At 45.9% G+C, this 21,147-nt stretch overlaps 1 protein-coding gene across 1 annotated transcript in view; it reads right to left on the bottom strand.

Moving 5' to 3' along the window:
• tecta (tectorin alpha) overlaps positions 1–21,147 on the bottom strand; it is an 84,189-nt gene that overhangs the window by 26,591 nt on the left and 36,451 nt on the right. Inside the window, exons 8-11 of the mRNA XM_060847028.1 lie at positions 20,178–20,745; positions 11,489–11,688; positions 5,850–6,230; positions 4,198–4,481 (exon numbers count right to left, since the gene is read on the bottom strand). Of these exons, the coding sequence (XP_060703011.1) occupies positions 4,198–4,481; positions 5,850–6,230; positions 11,489–11,688; positions 20,178–20,745 (1,433 nt within the window). The remainder of the gene's footprint in view (positions 1–4,197; positions 4,482–5,849; positions 6,231–11,488; positions 11,689–20,177; positions 20,746–21,147) is intronic.

Raw genomic sequence — 21,147 nt, forward strand, 5'->3', positions numbered from 1 at the left:
ATAGTGTTTTGTCCAGTCCTTGCATGGTATTTTGTAAACTACGTTAGTTTGGCTCATGCTGGGTATTGGGTCCTTTGTTCTAGTGAGTTGTTGTCTGAGCGTGGATGTTGGCTTGTGTGCTGTTATGAGTCCTAAGGGTCGCAGTAGTCTGGCTGTCAGTTCTGAGATGCTCCTGACGTATGGTAGAATGGCTAGTCCTTTTGGTTGTGGCATGTCCTCGTTCCTCGGTCTATCTCTTAGGCATCTGGTGATAAAGTTGCATGGGTATCCGTTTTTGGCGAATACCTTGTATAGATGTTCCTCTTCCTCTTTTCGCAGTTCTGGTGTACTGCAGTGTGTTGTGGCCCTTTTGAATAGTGTCCTGATGCAGCTTCGTTTGTGTGTGTTGGGGTGGTTACTTTCATAGTTTAAGACTTGGTCTGTGTGTGTTGGTTTCCTGTGTACCCTTGTGGTGAATTCTCCGTTGGGTGTTCTCTCTACTAACATGTCTAGGAATGGGAGTTGGCTATCCTTTTCCTCTTCTCGTGTGAATCGGATTCCTGTGAGTGTGGCGTTGATGATTCGGTGTGTTTTTTCTATATCTTTTTCTATACCCACAAGGGTACACAGGAAACCAACACACACAGACCAAGTCTTAAACTATGAAAGTAACCACCCCAACACACACAAACGAAGCTGCATCAGGACACTATTCAAAAGGGCCACAACACACTGCAGTACACCAGAACTGCGAAAAGAGGAAGAGGAACATCTATACAAGGTATTCGCCAAAAACGGATACCCATGCAACTTTATCACCAGATGCCTAAGAGATAGACCGAGGAACGAGGACATGCCACAACCAAAAGGACTAGCCATTCTACCATACGTCAGGAGCATCTCAGAACTGACAGCCAGACTACTGCGACCCTTAGGACTCATAACAGCACACAAGCCAACATCCACGCTCAGACAACAACTCACTAGAACAAAGGACCCAATACCCAGCATGAGCCAAACTAACGTAGTTTACAAAATACCATGCAAGGACTGCACAAAACACTATATAGGACAAACAGGAAGACAGCTAACAATCCGCATCCATGAACATCAGCTAGCCACAAAACGACACGACCAGCTATCTCTAGTAGCCATACACTCAGACAACCAGCAACATGAATTTGACTGGGAAAACACCACTATCATTGGACAAGCCAGACAGAGAACAGCCAGAGAATTCCTAGAAGCATGGCATTCATCCCCAAACTCCATCAACAGACACATTGACCTGGACACCATATACAAACCACTACAGCTGAAACTGACACCCGGAAACGGCAAGAACATCCATCAACAGACACATCGACCTGGACCCCACATACAAATCACTGCAGCTGAAACTGACACCCGGAAGCGGCAAGAACAAACCAATATAAATATCGGAAGAAACATCAAAGCAGCGCTTCACACGAGGCTCCAACAGCACTGATGATGTTCCCTAGCCAGGGAACGAAACGTTTGCAGCAAAAACTTCCAGCTCGGCGAGCAGAACCACAACAACGGATTGGGAGGAGGTGTAGTCCAGGTAGATGTGAGAGTCCGTGGGTTTTTTAGAAGACGTTGTGTTGAGTCGTGCACTGTTGATGGAAAGGTCCTGGAAGGGGAGGGAGGTGTCCGAGATGATCCAGATGAATTTGAAATCGGGATGAAAGGTGTTGGTGAAGTTGATGATCTGTTCAACCTTCTCGTGGGAGCATGAGGTAGCACGAATATAGTTTACAATGTAGCAGAGGAAAAGGTGGGGGATGGTGCCGGTGTAGCTGTGGAAGATGGCCTGTTCCACATACCCGACAGAGGCAGGCAAATCTGGGGTCCATGAGGGTGCCCATGGCTACCCCTTGGTTTGGAGGATATGGGAGGATTGGAAGGAGAAGTTGCTAAGGATGAGGTCCAGTTCAGCCAGGCAGATGAGGGTGTTGGTGGAAGGGTACTAGTTGGGACGGTGTGAGAGGAAGAAATGGAGGGCTTCGAGGCCTTCGTCATTGTGGACAGGTGTATACTGGGACTGGATGTCCATCATGAAGATAAGGCATAGGGGGCCGGGGAAACCAAAGTCTTGGAGGAGGTAAAGGGCATAGGTGGAGTCAGATATTACGAGGGGGCATAGCTTTAAATTAAGGGGTGGTAGATATAGGACAGACGTTAGGGGTAGATTCTTTACTCAGTGAGTCGTGAGTTCATGGAATGCCCTGCCAGTAGCAGTGGTGGACTCTCCCTCTTTATGGGCATTTAAACGGGCATTGGATAGGCATATGGAGGATAGTGGGCTAGTGTAGGTTAGGTGGCTTGGATCGGCGCAACATCGAGGGCCGAAGGGCCTGTACTGCGCTGTAATTTTCCATGTTCTATGTGGTGTCATGAATGTAGGTTTGGAGTTCCTGGACTAAGGGGGACAGCACGGTGTTGAGGTAGGAAGAGATGAGTTCAGTGGAACAGGCGCAGGCTGTGACAATGGGTTGACCGCAGCAGTCAGGTTTGTGAATCTTGGGTAGGAGGTAGAATTGGGCAGTGTGGGGTTCACGGATAATGAGGTTAGAGGCTGTAATGGGAGATCCCCAGAGGTGATGAGGTTGTGGATGGTCTGGGAGATGATGGTTTGGTGATCGGAGGGGTTATCGTGGTGGAGGGGGCAGTAGGAGGAGGTGTCTTTGAGTTGGCACCTGGCTTCAGCGGTGTAGAGGTCAGTGCGCCAAACTACCACAGCAACCCCCCCCCCACCCCCATCCACTGGTTTGATGGTGATGTACTTAATTCAATACTCAGGTTTCCTCGATCATTCCAGAAGCTTCTCGTGGGCTCAGACCATTCCCTCTGCAATTCCCTTGTTAGATTCATGCATCCCCACCAGCCCTCTCTCCATTCCTGACACCTTCCCCTGCCACTGCAGGAAGTGCAAAGCCTGCACCCACACCTCCCCCCCTCACCTCCATCCAAGGCCCCAAAGGTTCCTTCCACATCCAACAGAAATTTACCTGTATTTCCACACACATCATCTACTGTAACTGTTGCACTCAACGTGGTCTCCTCTACTTTGGGGAGACAGGATGACATCTTGCGAATTGTTTCAGAGAACATCTCTGGGACACCCATACCAATCAACCCCACTGCCCTGTGGCTGAATACTTCAACTCCCCCTCCCACTCTCCCAAGGACATGTAGGTCCTGGACTTCCTCCATCACCAAACCCTAACCACCCGGTGCCTGGAGGAACAAAGCCTCATCTCCCGCCTTGAGACCCTCCAACCACATGGGAGCAATGTGGATGTCACCAGTTTCCTCATTTCCCCTCCCCTCACCTTATCCCAGTCCCAAGCCTCCAACTCGGCAACGCCCTCTTGACTGATCCATCATCTTTCCCATCTATCCACTCCACTCTTTTCTCTGACCTACCACCTCCTCATCTACTTTCATCTACCTAACACATTCCCAGCTACCTTTCCCCCTAGACCCACCCCCTCTCATTTATCTCTGAGCACCCCACCGGCTCACAAGCCTCATTTCTAATGAAGTGTTTTTGCCCACAACGTCTATTTTCCTGCTCCTCGGATGCTGCCTGACCTGCTGTGCTCTTCCAGCACCACACTATTACTCCTGTCCTTCCACCTTTAGACAGTGGATAAGAACCCCAAGATACTTCTGTTCCTTTGAGCGTCCTAGTGTTCTGACATGCATTGAGTAGTCCCAAGTCTTGTTACGTCTTCCAAAGTGGATCACCTCACTCTCTTTGGGGTTAAATGCAATCTACCACTGATTTGCTATGTGACCAATCCATCTAAATCCTTCTCCTTCCTCACGGTCAACCACCCAGCCAGTTTTCGTGTCATCTGCAAACTTATTTTTCATCCCGCCCCTAAATTCTCATTGATATTGTTTATATATATCACAAACAATAAGGGACCCAGCACTAATCCCTGTGTTACACTACTGCACACCAGTCCCCAGTCACACAAACAGCCTTCCATCACTTTTTGTCTCCTATCACTAAGCCAAAAGCCACCAGAAATTACCAGAATGAGGGATGAGGGATGATATTAATGAAACATACAAAAGTCTTGGGCAGCTTGATGGACTAGATGCTGAGTTGCTGTTTCCCCAGGTGGTAGCTCTAACACAAAGGATACAATCTTAGAATAAGAGGGTGATCATTTAGAACTTTACCTGTTCTGCATGCCATTGGTTTTCCAACTCTTTGCCAATTCCAAGACTGTTTGTGCTGGTTTTCCTCGAGAACTTAAATCATCATCATTGGGGTTTCCATTAAAGTTTCCACACAGACCGCATACCTTGTTTTGTAGACGCTCCCCCATTCTGATTGACAGCAAATTAAACCAGTTGTATTGGATCTGAATACCTTGAACAGTATCAATGGTTAGAAATCCCTCAGCAGTTGAGATCTTTGTTAGTCCTGTGGCAACAGGAATCGTAACAGTGGTTCCATTCACCTGACAGAATAGGACAGTGTTGATTATAGTTTTGGGAAGAGGCACATTTCTTCATCAACAGAGGCCTCTTTTTATGTAGGGCATTATGAATAGCTTGGTGAAGATTTTTTTGAGCAAGTATTTCAGCAAACTCACATAGGTAAACTTTTAGAAAGAGTCATCAGGGGAATGTCCACTTTTACAATGAAGAGACTACAGGAGTAGTTTGCCAACTTAGAGATTTATGGCGAGTTAGTCAAGAGAAATTGGAAGAGGCAGACAAAGATACAGAACAGATTGAGTGATCGAGAAAAGGATGCAGAAAGAGAATGTAGGTGGAAGAATAATTGATGAAGTGAATAAAGGGAAGAGAGAATGGAGATGAATAAGAGAAATGATTGAGAGAATTAATGAAAGAGCATCAATGTAAGATAGAGGAGGACTTTAAGACACATTGAGAGAATAATTGTCAGTAGAAATTTATGAGTAACTTTGAGACGTTATATAAGAAAATTTAAAGTGGAAGAAAAAGAATGTGACACAGTAAAAGAGGAAATTAAAGAATGAGAGTAAGTAGCAGAGAACGTGAATTGTGGGGGAGAAATAATTGAGAAGAAAGAAATATTGCAATTATGTAGTACTTTTTCTGTTTTCAGGATATCCCACAGCACTTTATTACTATCCCAAATATTTGATTCATTGTAGTGTGGGGAAAGTGTCAGCCTGTTTGGCTACAGCTACTCTCACAAACAGCAACATGATAATCTGCTGATAATCTACTTAAGTGATTTTGGTTTAAATGATGAACATTCAGTAAGATACGCGAAGAATGTCACTGCTCTGATTTGAGTATTGCTGTGCAATCTTTTATATTCACCTGAAAGTACAAACAAGCCCTTAGCTTAATGCCTTCTCTGAAACACAGAACTTCCAGCAATGTGGCACTCACTCTGTACTTCACTAGCCTCTGGACTAAGTCACAATCAAATCCACAATCTTTTAATTCAGGGGCCAGAAGACAACCCATTGAGCTGTAGCTGAAAGCAACAAAGGAAAGCACAAGAGGCAATGAATGTGACAGATCAATTATTTATGTCTGAGAGAATAAAATGCATGCTTGCATAAAACATTCAAGTGAGTTGACATTCAAGGTGCAGAATGAATGAGAGGGGGTTAAGAAATAAATGTTACAAGGGGGAGAATGAATGTGAAAGATAAATTTAAGAGAATAAATGGAGGAAAATAATGTAACAGATTGGGAATTAATGGGAGAGAATAAATGTATTCAGAAAAGAATGAATCTATGAATAAAACAAATGTAAGGATGAGAGAAAACTGGTGGGCTCTGAGCAAGAATGAATGTGCAGACAAAGGAGTGTAAAGGTTTACCTGCACAGTGTTGCCTGAGATGAGAATTTGTTCTTCATTGATATACAGGTAAACAGGGGAGATCACAGTCATGTTGGGTGAACTCCATTTGTCAAAGTTTACAATCAGTTGAAAGGAGATGTCTGGAAGTTTGTGACAGATTGTGGAGAGGACAAATGAGCAGGCAGCCGGAAATCGCAGGAACGCCCCATCGAAAGTCTGGAATATGCCTCCCCCAGCAGCGATGCAAGAGGCGTCTTTCTTACTGTAGCAGCCTCTGATTCCATTTTGGATTGAACATGATTCTTCACTCTTGCATTGGCGTGAGTCACACTGGACCATATTGCGTCCCATGCAGCGACAGTGTTTGGAGCAGTTGGTGTTCCAGAAAAACTGCCCTGGCTGATAAAGACAAACATTTTCAGGAAAACCAAACCCAACAAACAACTCAACTCATAGAACAGCAGAGAACCTGTAATTGATTCAGTTTGATATCAAATGATAAGCTCATCACTGGTCCCAGTTATAAGGATTGTAAAAAAAGTACACAGGCTAAGCAATCCCATAACCACTGATCAGGTCTAAGCTCTGCACACTTGTCGTATTCAATTGCAAATAGCTGTGGACAATTAAACAACTCACTGGAGGAGGTGACTTCAAAAGTACCCCCATCCTCAATGATAGGAGAGCTCAGTACCTAAAGTCATACAGAACGAAAACAGACAGTTGAAGCATTCGCAACAATCTTTAGCCAGAAATACAGAGCGGGTAATCCAACTCAGCCTCCTCCAGTGGTCCCAGCATCACAGATACTAGACTTCAGCCAATTCAGTTCACTCCACGTGATATCAAGAAACAGTTGGAGGCATTGGATACTGCAAATGCTAAATGTGCTGACAACATTCCAGCAATAGTTCTAAAGAACTGTGCTCCAGAACTTGCCACTCCCCTAGCCAAGCTGTTCCAATACAGTCATGATACTGGCATCTACCCAACAACGTTGAAAATTGCCCAGGTTTGTACTGTAAATAAAAAAGCCAGATAAATCCAACCCAGACAATAACCACCTCATCAGTCTATTCTCAATCATCAGTAAGGTGATGGAAGGTGTCATCAACAGTGCTATCAAACAACACCTGCTCAGTGATGCCCAGTTTGGATTCCCCAGGGCCCCTCAGCTCCTGACCTTATTACAGCCTTGGTTCAAACATGGACAAAAGAGCTAGATTCCAGAGGGGAGGGTAGAGTGACAGCCCTTGATATCAAGGCTGCATTTGAGCGAGTGTGCCATCAAGGAGCCAGGAAAAACTGGAATTAATGGGTATCAGGGGCAAACACTCTATTGGTTGGATTATACCTGGCACAAAAATAGATGGTCATGGTTGTTGGAGGTCAATCATCTAAGCTGCAGGACATCTCTATTTAAGAACTTCAGGACAGTGTCCTATGTCCAATCACCTCAATGTTTTCATTAATGACCTTCCCTCAGCATAAGGTCAAAAGTGGGGATGTTCGCTGATGATTGCATGATGTTCAGTACCATATATGACTCCTCAGATACTGAAGCAGTTCATGTTCAAATGCAGTAAGACCTGGACACTGTGCCGGCTTGGGCTGATAAGTAGCAAATAACATTCATAACACACAAGTGAGGGGTAATGACCATTCCAAGAGAGAATCTAACCTTTGCCCCTTGACATTCGGTACCATTACCATCACTGAATTGCTCACTATCAACATGCTGGGGATTAATGTTGACCAGAAACTCAACTGGACTGACCACATCAATATAGTGGCTATGACAGCAGGTCAGAGGCTAGGAATCTGCAGTGAGTAAATCACTGCCCGACTCCCCAAAGCTTGCACAAGGCAGAGAGTGAGGGAACACTCCCCAGTTGCCTGGATTGATGCAGCTTGAATAACACTCAGAAGCTTAACATTGTTCTGGATAAAGTAGCCACTTGATTGGCAACTCCTAAAATAGTCACATCCTCCACCACCAATGTACATTGACGCGGTATCAAAATATATCTACAAGATGAACGGCAACAACTCACAGGCTACAATGGCAGTGAGGAACACATGCCCCATAATGTGCCTCTACAACCATGCAACACCTTGGCTTGGAAATAGATCACATTTCCTTCACTGCTGAAGAATCAAAAATTTGGAATTCTTTCCCTTAAAGCACTGGGGATGTTCCTACACCCCAAGGACTGCAGCGATTCAAGAAGGAAGCTTCCACAAACTATCCAAACCCTCAAAAGTACTCAAACATCAGTGAAGGGTCACCCTGTCTCCATTTCAAAGTTAGGAGAAAGTGAGGACTGCAGATGCTGGAGATCAGAGTCAAAGAGCATGGTGCTGGAAAAGCACAGCAGGTCAGGCAGCATCTGAGGACATTTCTAGCATAAGCCCTTCATCAGGATTGAAGCGGTAGCTGATGGCAGGGGGTGGTGGGGAAAAGGGGGAAGGTAGCTGGGAATGTGATAGGTAGATGAAGGTGATAGGTTGGAAAGCAAGGTAGAGTGGAAAGGTGGGAAGGAAGATGGACAGGTAGGACAGTTTAAAGGGGTGGTGCCGAGTTGGAAGATTCGATCTGGGATAAGATGGGGGAGGGCAAGTGAGGAAACTGGTGAAATCCACATTCAACCCTTGTGGTTTTAGCGTGGCAAGGCGGCATTCTTCCTCCTGGCATCGGGTGATTATGGGTGGTGCAGATGACATGCAGATTGGTGGAGTAGCAGGAAGCATAGGGGACTGTCAAAGAATACAGGAGAATATAGATAGACTGGAGAGTTGGACGGAGAAGTGGCAGATGGAGTTCAATCCAGGCAAATATGAGGTGATGCATTTTGAGAAGCCTAATTCTAAAGCAAACTATACTGTAAATGGAAGAACCTTGGGAAAAGGTGATGAGCAGAGAGATCTGGGAGTGCAGGTCCATTGTACCCTGAAGGTGACTGCACAGGTGGATAGAGTGGTCAAGAAGGTTTACAAAATCATGAAGGTTATAGACAGGGTGGATAGAGACAAGCTTTTTCCCAGGGTGAAGGATTCAATAACGAGAGGTCATGCTTTCAAGGTGAGAGGTGGAAAGTTTAAGGGGGATACACGCAGCAAGTACTTCACACAGAGGGGGGTGGGTTTTTGGAATGCGTTGCCAGCAGAGGTGGTAGAGGCAGGCACGGTAGATTCATTTAAGGTGCGTCTGGACAGGTGCATGAGTAGGTGGGAAGCAGAGGGATATAGATGCTTAGGAATTGACCGACAGGTTTAGACAGTACATTTGGATCGGCTCAGGCTTGGAGGGCCGAAGGGTTTATTTCTCGGCTGTAAAGTTTCTTTGTTCTTTGTTAGAGTTTGGTGGTGGAGGAAGACTAGGACTTGTATGTCCTTGGTGGAGCAGGAGGAGGAGTTAAGTGTTCGGCCACAGGGCAGCGGTGTTGTTTAGTGCGTGTGTCCCAGAGATGTTCTCTGAAACATTCTGCAGGTTGGTGTCCTGTCTCCCTATGTAGAAGAGACCACAATTGGGAGCAACGGACACAATAGATGGTGTGTGTGGAAGTGCAGGTAAATCTCTGCAGGTGAGGGGGGAGGTGTGGTTGCAGGTTTTGTATTTCTTGCAGTGACAGGGAAGGTGCTGAGAGTGGAGGGTGGGTTGGTGGGAGGGCGTGGACCTGATAAGGGAGTGGCGGAGGGAATGGATTCTCCAGAATGCAGATATAGGCGAGGTCTGTTTGTAGTGGCGGAAATGGTGGAGGATAATGCGATGTATCTGGAATGGTGGGAGGCAAGGACCAGGAGGGTTCTGTTCCTTGTTGTGATTTGAGGGTGGGATTCGAGGGGATGGGTGCAGTTCGAGGGGAGAGGTGCGGGAAGTGGAGGAGATGCGCTGAAGGATCCCTCAGGTCAATGATGCCCTCCAGCACATCTCCTCCACATCCCCGCCCTCGAACCCCACCCTTCCAATCACAACAAAGGCAGAACCCCCCGGTCCTCACCTTCCACCTCCCCAACCTCCAGACACCTCCAGATACATTGCATCATCCTCCGCCACCTACAAACAGACCCAACCACTAGAGATAGGTTTCCCTCTCCACCCCCATCAGTGTTCCGGAGAATCCATTCCCTCCACAACTCCCCTGTCAGGTCCATGCCCCTCACTAACCCACCCTCCACTCTCATTACCTTCCCCTGCCTCACAAGAAACGCAAAACCTGCACCCACACCTCCTCTCCACCCCCCACTCCCCTGCCCGTTACCTTCATCCAAGGCCCCAAAAGATCCTTCCGCATCTGACAGAGATTAACCTGTAATTCCACGCACATCATCTACTGTATCCATTGCTCTCAATGTGGTCTCCTCAACTTTGGGGCGGCAGGATGCCATTGCCCCGTGGCTGAACACTTCAACTCCCCCCTCCCACTCCGCCAAGAACATGCAAGTCCTGGGCCTCCTCCACTGCCAAACTCTAGCCACCTGACTTCTGGAGGAAGAGTGTCTCATATTCCACCTTGGGAACGTCCAACCACATGCGATCAATGTGGATTTCACCTGTTTCCTCATTGCCCCTCCCCCTACCTTATCCGAGATCCAACCTTCCAACTCAGCACCGCCCTCGATCTGTCCACTTCCTTCCACCTATTCGATCCACCCTATCACCTTCAACTACCTATCGCAATCCCAATTACCTTCCCCCCCCCCCCCCCCCATTTATCTCTCAGCTCCCCCTGCTTGCTGCTGAAGGGCTTATGCTCGAAATGTCCATTCTCCTGCTCCTCGGATGCTGCCTGGCCAGCTGTGCTTTTCTAGCACCACACTCTTCGACTCCATTTTAAAGTTCCTTGTTCAGTTACTCAGGACTTGTTCCCCAGCCCTGACTGTTGAGCAGACTGCTGAAACTAGCAGCCCTCTCTGACTCAACCTGCATACACTGCTTGACATTCTGGATGGTTTGTGTTTCTGTTTATTGGATTCCTGTCACTAGGAAAAGGCAGTCTTTTCTCTTCCCCCTTGTTTTTAATGCAATGAACTGTTCACCTCAAGTATTACTCCAAATCTGGTAAACCTTATTAAAACTGCATGTATCAACAAACTTCAGGTACCATGTCATTATTCACAGAGCAAATCTAAAATTAAGCTCTTAATGTAATATGACAATACAAACCAAACTTAAAGCAGTACATAGAAATGTGGTGCAGAAGTACGCCATTCAAGTTCTTCGAGATTGCTCTACTGTTTCCGTCCATTTTCAAACCCAAGTTTCCAAATAACAATATATCATGAAGCTTCATAAGACCAGCCTTGGGAAAATCTTTCAGTCCCTTGAGCTTGCTGCTGCTTTTAATTCAGCCATAGTTGATCTAAATCTCAAGTTTTGAACCTACCTTGGTTCTGTATCTCTCAAAACCTTTGTCTAACAACAAGCATTCAATCTCAGATTTAAAATTATTTTTGATCTCTGACTTCAACAGCTTTTGAGCGAGAGTTTCAGATTTTCCCTGCACATTGTGTGAAGAAATTATTCCTTAGTCATCCCTGGCATGAATTAGAATGTTCCATGCTTGTTCTGGACATCCCAACAAGTAAAACAGTTTCTCTCAGAAAGTCTTATCAAAGTCTGCAAAGATCCACTTCAGAAGAACTTTCTGACATACCTCATAGTAATTATCACCTGCCACACATCCACAGTCCTGGGGCAGGATGCACATTCTGCCATTGAGTAGGAAGCCATCATTACATTGACAGCCCTCCATACAATAACTACTGCAGTCCTCATGGGTCTTGGAGGTGCCACACCCTGGCTGGCACACAGACATACAGCTCTCGTAGTGACTGTTTGCAGGACAGTTGATCACTATAGGAAGAGCAAATGCAAATCATTTACTAAAAATAAATTCATTTTATAAATTTACCATTTGCATTCCATTAATTTAATTGTCTCTGAATTGGTTCCATTCATCTCTGCCTCCTCTGAAGCAAATATGTAACTTTGTTAAATGTGGCCCACACCAGGATTCAAATGGCTCACATTTTTATTAATTGATCATTTGAAACAGACTGAATGCCAATAAGAATAAAGTCTCTAGTCGAAAGTTTGAAGAACTATTTTCCAAGATCCAGACCAAGCTCATTAGTTTAATTAACATAAAATGGTTAAATTTGATGACAATAAAGGCTGCCAAGTATCCCATTAAGCGATTTCCTCACCCTATCAAATTCAGCACAAGGTCCAGCCAATGGAAAAAAGGAAAATAATCCCAAGTTGTACACATTTGCTCTTATCCTAATTCAATAAGATCAAAATATATTACAGTAATCACCCAAATAATACAAAATAAACCATTTATGCAGTGTTATAGCAGAGTAACATTTACCTAGAATAAATTCCAATCCTGACAACTGCATCTTGTGTTTGTACCAATGTAGCAACAGAATAAAGGTCCCTTCAATCAGTTTAACAACAATGAATAACCTTGAATTGGAGATGCTGGTGTTGAACCGGGGTGTACAAAGTTAAAAATCATACAACACCAGGTTATAGCCCAACAGGTTTAATTGGAAGCACTAGCATTCGGAGCGTCGCTCCTTCATCAGGTGATTGAACCATCTGATGAAGGAGCGGCATTCTGAAAGCAAGTGTGCTTCCAATTAAACCTGCTGGACTATAACCTGGTGTTGTGTGATTTTTAACTATGAATAACCTTGACCAACAACTCAGAGAATGCTTTTCCTCACCAAATGTCAGCGTACAGAAAAAAGGCCCAGTAACAGCATCGATCAAGACTGCATCTACTATCGCATTTCCTAAATGCATGCAAGGACTTCCAAAAAAACATTTGAAAAGGTGCTGCATGAACAGACCTGCCAGCGAAATTAAATCCCAGCAAACAAAAGAGGCAGTGGAAGCACATTTTTTAAGTGGCAGGAAACAGAGAACCAATGAACAGTTGCTTGTTTAATTGAAGGAAGGTATACAGCTGAATTCTGTAGAGATTGGTATTGGGACCACTTGCTATACCTTCATCACACACACTTCAACACACAGGTAAAACTCCAAATTTGCAAAACAAAACTTGAAAGTATTATGAACCATGAAGAGAAAGATAAATTACAAGACATCACATAATGCAAGAAATGTGTGAAACAATTTATTTTGGGAAGAAACACAAGGAACAGCTACATAAAGAGGATGCAGGAACAGAGGAGTGTGGGATATATTAATATAATTTATTGAATGTGGCAAAATGAAGGTTTAAAAAGCAGTTAAGGACATATAGGATCACAGGCTTCATAAAGAAGCAGGAAGAGGAAGCTTTCATAAAACACTCATTCAGCTTCAATGGGAAAATTGTGCCCAGTTTTGGGTGAGGAAGGAGGCAATAACATTTTATCAGGTGCAGGGAATTTTGCAAGATAAGTCCCTGAAATGAGTCAGGAGGTCACATTGGTGAAGTTGAGACTGTTCTCTTTAGAGGATGTTTATTAGAGTCTGGACAGTATTGACTAGGAGAAGGTCAAAGTTTGTCAGAAGATTTGTACTCGAGTGCTCGTTGTAGTTCTGTTCGCCGAGCTGGGAATTTGTGTTGCAGACATTTCGTCCCCTGTTAGGTGACATCCTCAGTGCTTGGGAGACTCCTGTGAGGCGCTTCTGTGATCTTTCCTCCGGCATTTGTAGTGGTTTGAATCTGCCGCTTCCGGTTGTCAGTTCCAGCTGTCCGCTGCAGTGGCCGGTATATTGGGTCCAGGTCGATGTGCTTATTGATTGAATCTGTGGATGAGTACCATGCCTCTAGGAATTCCCTGGCTGTTCTCTGTTTGGCTTGTCCTATAATAGTAGTGTTATCCCAGTTGAATTTATGTTGCTTGTCATCTGCGCGTGTGGCTACTGAGGATAGCTGGTCATGTCATTTTGTGACTAGTTGGTGTTCATGGATGTGGATCGTTAGCTGTCTTCCTGTTTGTCCTATGTAGTGTTTTGTGCAGACCTTGCATGGGATTTTGTACGCTACATTGGTTTTGCTCATGCTGGGTATCAGGTCCTTTGTTCTAAAACATAGAAAAATACAGCGCAGTCCAGGCCCTTTGGCCCACGATGTTGCGCTGACCCAAGCCCACCTAACCTACACTAGCCCACTATCCTCCATATGCCTATCCAATGCCCATTTAAATGCCTATAAAGAGGGAGAGTCCACCACTGCTACTGGCAGGGCATTCCATGAACTCACGACTCGCTGAGTAAAGAATCTACCCCTAACATCTGTCCTATACCTACCTCCCCTTAATTTAAAGCTATGCCCCCTTGTAATAGCTGACTCCATACGTGGAAAAAGGTTTACTTAGATTAGATTAGATTACTTACAGTGTGGAAACAGGCCCTTCGGCCCAACCCGCCGAAGCGCAACCCACCCATTCCCCTATATTTACCCCTTTACGTAACACTACAGGCAATTTAGCATGGTCAATTCACCTAAACTGCACATCTTTGGACTGTGGGAGGAAACCGGAGTACCCGGAGGAAACCCACGCAGACACGGGGAGAACGTGCAAACTCCACACAGTCAGTCGCCTGAGTCGGGAATTGAACCCGGGTCTCTGGCGCTGTGAGGCAGCAGTGCTAACCACTGTGCCACCCTGCCGCCCACTAAGTCTCTCATTGTCAACCCCTAATCATCTTGTACACCTCTACCAAGTCACCTCTAAACCTTCTTTTCTCCAATGAAAACAGCCCCAAGTGCCTCAGCCTTTCCACACACAATCTTCCTACAATACCAGACAACATCCTGGTAAACCTTTTCTGCACCCTTCCAGTGCCTCCACATCCTTCCTATAGTATGGCGACCAAAACTGCACACAATACTCTAGATGCGGCCACACCAGAGTCTTATACAACTGCAACATGACCTCAGGACTCCGGAACTCAATTCCTCTACCAATAAAAGCCAGTACGCCATATGCCTTCTTCACAGCACTATTTACCTGGGTGGCAACTTTCAGAGATTTGTGTACATGGACACCAAGATCCCTCTGCTCATCCACACTACCAAGTATCCAACCATTAGCCCAGTACCCCATCTTCTTGTTACTCTTACCAAAGTGAATGACTTCACACTTAGCTACATTGAACTCCATTTGCCACCTTTCTGCCCAGCTCTGCAGCTTATCTATATCCCTCTGTAACCTGCCACATCCTTCCTCACTGTCAACAACTCCATCGACTTACATATCATCCGCAAACTTGCTCACCCAACCTTCTAACCCCTCCTCCAGGTCATTTATAAAAATGACAAACAGTAATGGTCCCAAAACAGATCCTTGCAGAACACCGCTAGTAACTGCACTCCAAGATGAACCTTTACCATCAACTACTACCCTCTCTTTTCTTCCAGCCAGCCAATTCCTAATCCAAACCTCTAACGCACCCTCAATGCCATACCTCCGTATTTTTTGCAGTAGCCTACCATGGGGAACCTTATCAAATGCCTTACTAAAATCCATATACACATCTACCGCTTTACCCTCATCCACCTCCTTAGTCACCTTCTCAAAGAATTCAATAAGGTTTGTGAGGCATGACCTGCCCTTCACAAAACCATACTGACTATCCTTGATCACATTATTCCTATCCAGATGTTCATAAATCTTATCCCTTACAATTCTCTCTAAGACTTTGCCCACAACAGAAGTGAGACTCACCGGCCTATAGTTACTAGGGTTATCCCTACTCCCCTTTTTGAACAAGGGAACCACATTTGCTATCCTCCAGTCATCTGGCACTATTCCTGTAGACAACGAAAACATAAAAATCAAGGCCAATGGCTCTGCAATCTCCTCCCTTGCTTCCCAGAGAATCCTAGAATAAATGCCATCAGGCCCAGGAGACTTATCTATTTTCACCCTTTCTAGTATTTCCAACACCTCTTCCCTACATACCTCAAAGCCATCCATTCTAATTAATTGTGACTCAATATTCACATCGGCAACAATGTCCTGTTCCTGAGTGAATACTGACGAAAAGTATTTTTTCAGTGTCTCTCCAATCTCTTCAGCCTCCACGCACAACTTCCCACTACTATCCTTGACTGGACCTATTCCTCCCTAGACATTCTTTTATTCCTGACATACCTATACAAAGCCTTTGGGTTTTCCCTAATCCTACCAACCAAGGACTTTTCATGTCCCCTCCTTGCTGCTCTTAGCTCTCTCTTTAGATCCTTCCTGGCTACCTTATAACTCTCAATCGCCCCAATTGAATCTTCACGCTTCATCTTTACATAGGCCGCCCTCTTCCCTTTAACAAGGGATTCCAATTCCTTATTAAACCACTGCTCTCTCACACGACCCTTTCCTTCCTGCCTGACAGGTACATACTTATCAAGGACACTCAATAGCTGCTCCTTGAACAAGCTCCACATATCGATTGTGCCCTTCCCTTAAAGCCTACTTTTCCAAGCCACGCATCCTAAGTCATGCCTCACCGCATCATATAGCCCCCAGCTATAACTCTTGCCCTGCAGTGCACACTTATCCCTCTCCATCACTAGAGTAAAAGTCACCGAATTGTGGTCACTGTCCCCAAAGTGCTCACCATCCTTCAATTCTAACACCTGGCCTGGTTCGTTACCCAGAACCAAATCCAGTATGGCCTCACCTCTTGTTGGCCTGTCTACATATTGTGTCAGGAAACCCTCCTGCACACATTGGACAAACACTGACCCATCTAACGTACTCGAGCTACAGCTTTCCCAGTCAATATCTGGAAAGTTAAAGTCCCCCATAACAACCACCCTTTAACTTTCACTCTTCTCCTGAATCATCCTCGCAATACTTTCTTCTACGTCCCTAGGACTATTAGGAGGCCTGTAGAAAACTCCTAACAGGGTGACCTCACCTTTCCTATTTCTAACCTCAGCCCAAACTACCTCAGATGGTGAGTCTTCATCCATCGTCCTTTCCACCCCTGTAATACTATCCTTGACAAGCAATGCCACACCTCCCCCTCTTTTATCCCCACCTCTGACCCTACTAAAACATTTAAACCCTGGAACCTGCAACAGCCATTCCTGTCCCTGTTCTACCCATGTCTCCGTAATAGCCACAACATCAAAATCCTAGGTATCAACCCATGCTGCAAGTTCACCTACCTTATTTCGTATACTTCTCGCGTTGAAGTATACATACTTCAAGCCACCTTCCTGTTTACAGGCACCCTCCTTCGAGATTGATGCCATGTTCCTAACCTCCCTACCCTCAAGGTCCTGCACCCTAAAGCTACTGTCCAGGTTCTCATGCCCCTGCAGAGTTAGTTTAAACCTCTCCAAAGAGCACTAGCAAACCTCCCCCCAAGAATACTGGTGCCCCTCAGGTTCAGGTGTAGACCATCCTGTTTATAGAGGTCCCACCTTCCCCAGAAAGAACCCCAGTTATCCAGATACCGGAATCCTTCCCTCCTGCACCATCCCTGTAGCCACGCATTTAACTGTTCTCTCTCCCTATTCCTCGACTCTCTGTCATGTGGCACGGGTAACAAACCAGAGATAACAACTCTGTTTGTTCTAACTCTAAGCTTTCAACCTAGCTCCCTGAAAGCCTGCCTAACATCCTCATCCCTCTTCCTACCTATGTCGTTGGTGCCAATGTGGACCACGACTTCGAGCTGCTCCCACTCCCTCTTAAGGACTCTGAAAACACGATCAGAGACATCATGTACCCTTGCACCTGGGAGGCAACATACCAAACGTGAGTCTCTCTCGCCCCACAAAACCGCCTATCTGTGCCCCGAACTATCGAGTCCCCAATAACTATTGCTCTGCTCTTCTCCACCCTTCCCTTCTGAGCAACGGTCAGGCTCCGTGCCAGAGGCCTGAACCCCATTGCTTACCCCGGTAAGTCAACCCCCCACAAGTATCCAAAACGGTGTACTTGTTCTTGAGGGGAACGACCGCAGGGGATCCCTGCACTGGTTGCTTCCTCCTAGTCCCCCTCACTGTCACCCATCTGTCTGTAATCTTTGGAGTTATTACTTCCCTAAAGCTCCGATCTATGACCCCCTCTGCCTCCCGAATGATCCTAAGTTCATCCAGTTCCAGCTCCAGTTCCCTAACACGGTCTTGGAGGAGCTGGAGATGGGTGCACTTCCTGCAAGTGTAATCAGCAGGGACGAATATCAGAATTGCGGAGTGGACTTGATGGGCCGAATGGCCTTACTTCCACTCCTATGTCTTATAATATGGCATCCCTCACCTCAAACATGTTGCAAGAGGAACATTGCACTGCCTTCACTGCCCTCCCTCTAAAAGTAACCTTTTAAAAAAAACATGTCTAAAGAATAAAACAAGCAAAATGCAGCATGTACCTGCTTACCACAACGGGTCTTATTATTAGGTTAGAGAAGGAGGGCGGTTCGTGTTCCTCTCCTGCGCGCCTTTATAGGAAAAACCTACCCAGACACCAGCTTCCGGGTCCGCTTCACGCTTTTAAAATAAAACTTTTAAATTTAAACCGTTAAAAAAACTTAACCACGACTACAAAGAGACACCGCCAAACAGCGCTTACCTGCTCCGCCAAGAGAGTTGTTGTCGGAGAGTGGCTGTTGGTTTGTGTGCTGTTATGAGTCCTAGTGGTCGCAGTAGTCTGGCTGTCAGTTCAGAAATGCTCATGATGTGTGGTAGTGTGGCTAGTCCTTTGGGTTGCAGCATGTCTTTGTTCCGTTGTCTTTCCCTTAGGCATCTGTTGATGAAATTGCACGGGTATCCGTTTTTGACAAATACATTGTGTAGGTGTTCTTCTTCCTCTTTTTGCAGTTCTAGTGTACTGCAGTGTGTTATGGCCCTTTTGAATAGTGTCTTGATGCAACGTCTTTTGTGTGTGTTGGGGTGGAACTGACAGCCAGACTACTGCGACCACTAGGACCCATAACAGCACACAAACCAACAGCCACTCTCAGACAACAACTCACCAGGACGAAGGACCCGATACCCAGCATGAGCAAAACCAATGTAGTGTACAAAATCCCATGCAAGGACTGCACAAAACACTACATAGGACAAACAGGAAGACAGCTAACGATCCACATCCATGAACACCAACTAGTCACAAAACGACACAACCAGCTATCCTTAGTCGCCACACGCGCAGATGACAAGCAACATGATTTCGACTGGGACAACACTACTATTATAGGACAAGCCAAACAGAGAACAGCCAGGGAATCCCTAGAGGCATGGCACTCACCCACAGATTCAACCAATAAGCACATCGACCTGGACCCAATATACCGGCCACTACAACGGTCAGCTGGAACTGATAACCGGAAGCGGCAGATTCAAACCACTACAAATACCGGAGGAAAGATCACAGAAGCGCTTCGCAGGAGTTTCCCAAGCACTGAGGATGTCACCTGGACAAGGGACGAAACGTCTGCAACACAAATTCCCAGCTCGGCGAACAGAACCACAACAATTGGAGAAAGTGTTCGCATTGAGAGGGGCTAAGAATCAGACTGAAGGTGCCTTTGTCAATGTGAGGGAGAGCATTTTCACAGCCGGATTAGGCAATAGATGTGGTGTAGGCCTGGCTTCCTTCATGGTAGCTCCATGATTCACAGCAAGTTGTTTACAGCTGGAGTGTAGCCTGAGGATCTTGAGGGAAGGTTCAATCAAGACTTTCAAAAGGGGTCTGAATATTTATCTTAAGAGAGAGGAATTGCAAGTTTTGAGGAAAAAGATGAGGAAATGGGACTAGCTCTTGGGGAGAACCAGCTGATTGGGCTGAATGGTCTCCTTTTGTGCAATATCTACTCTGATTCTGGTATGGTGCAGAGGAAAAATGAGAAACAGCAAGAAAATTTTGTAACGCAGTGGCTTCAATCCAAAACACTAACTGTCAGAGTGCCCAATAGGCGGGAAGGCAGAACAACAACAGGCAGCATCCGAGGAGCAGGAAAATTGACGTTTCGGGCAAAAGCCCTTCATCAGGAATGGGCTTTTGCCCGAAACGTTGATTTTCCTGCTCCTTGGATGCTGCCTGGCCTGCTGTGCTTTTCCAGCACCACTCTGATCTAATCTCTTATTTCCAGCATCTGCAGTCCTCACTTTTGCGTAGAACTAACCCAACCTAATAGTTGGATCCTCAATCAATATGAGACAAGATCCCTCATGAACAAAAGGGATTGGCCAGAAGGATCCTGGTTGGGGGCTCAAACACCTGCAGTGAGTGGGTTCCTCAGTCAGAGAGGGCAGTGTGAATGAATATTGATAACCAGTCTGCAAACAAGCCCTCACTCAGTGAGGTGAAAGAGTTTCGAAGCCAGGAATGTGAGAAGGTGACGGTGTCTCTGAGACTTACTGCACATGGTCAGGTTTCTCCAGCCGGGCAGAACAACTCCCTGTGCCTGGCAGCTACTGCCGTAGTTCTGAAGCCAGTTACAGGCAGTTTGACGGTCTCCACGATCAATGCACGAGTCGAAAATACAATTGTGGTAAAAGAAAGTGGGATTCACCTTCGCGTGACAGTGGCTGAAGACATTGTCCTTGGACACAATGAAGGCACAGAGCTGCAACACGTCCACAGGGAGATTGAGTACCTGCTCACACGAGGGGCAAACCTGGTGACAGCCCAGCTCACAAAACGCAGTCCTTGTCACCATCCAGCTCTCAGCAAACTCCAGCAGATCAGCCACGATCTCACCATCAGGAGTCTCAAGATCATCAGCCGGATCTCCATTGAACTGGCCACACAGACCCCGCGTGAAGTTGAAAAAGATCCTGGGGACTGTCACTGTTAGAAACATGTTCCAGTCATAAATCACCCTGAGCCCAAAATCTGTTTCCAGAATCAAGAAGAGCCCAAACGAGTAGAGATTGACCTCGCCATGACCCAGTCTGAGGGGCAGATTAACCCGTTCATTGTTTACCTGCAGAAGGAAAACTTTCTCCAGTTAATGATCAATAGGGCAGATTGGAGGCAGATAGTGATCAGGATTGGTAATGCCTACTGGCTCCTTAGGGCTTCAGACCCCACCCTCTGGAGGGATCCCATATCCTCTCCTAGTTAAATTCATTGGAATGTAGCCAGCAACATCCCTGCAATACATCTGCTGGGCTACTCCATGATCTGGTTGGTTTCTATGGGCACCCTTTCAGCTTACCACCCCTCCTGGCAATAAATGCCCACAACCTGTGAACCAATAAGACAGTAATGTGCTTGGTATTCCCCCAAAGGTTAGCCAATTCCCTAGAAATGTTGAATGATGGGTAGGGGAAAGCCTCATTTCAGTACCTTATATTTACTGCCCTCGTTTTGGAGAGCCTCACAG

The sequence above is a fragment of the Hemiscyllium ocellatum genome, chromosome 29 (assembly GCF_020745735.1).
Source record: "Hemiscyllium ocellatum isolate sHemOce1 chromosome 29, sHemOce1.pat.X.cur, whole genome shotgun sequence".
Lineage (NCBI taxonomy): Eukaryota > Metazoa > Chordata > Chondrichthyes > Orectolobiformes > Hemiscylliidae > Hemiscyllium > Hemiscyllium ocellatum.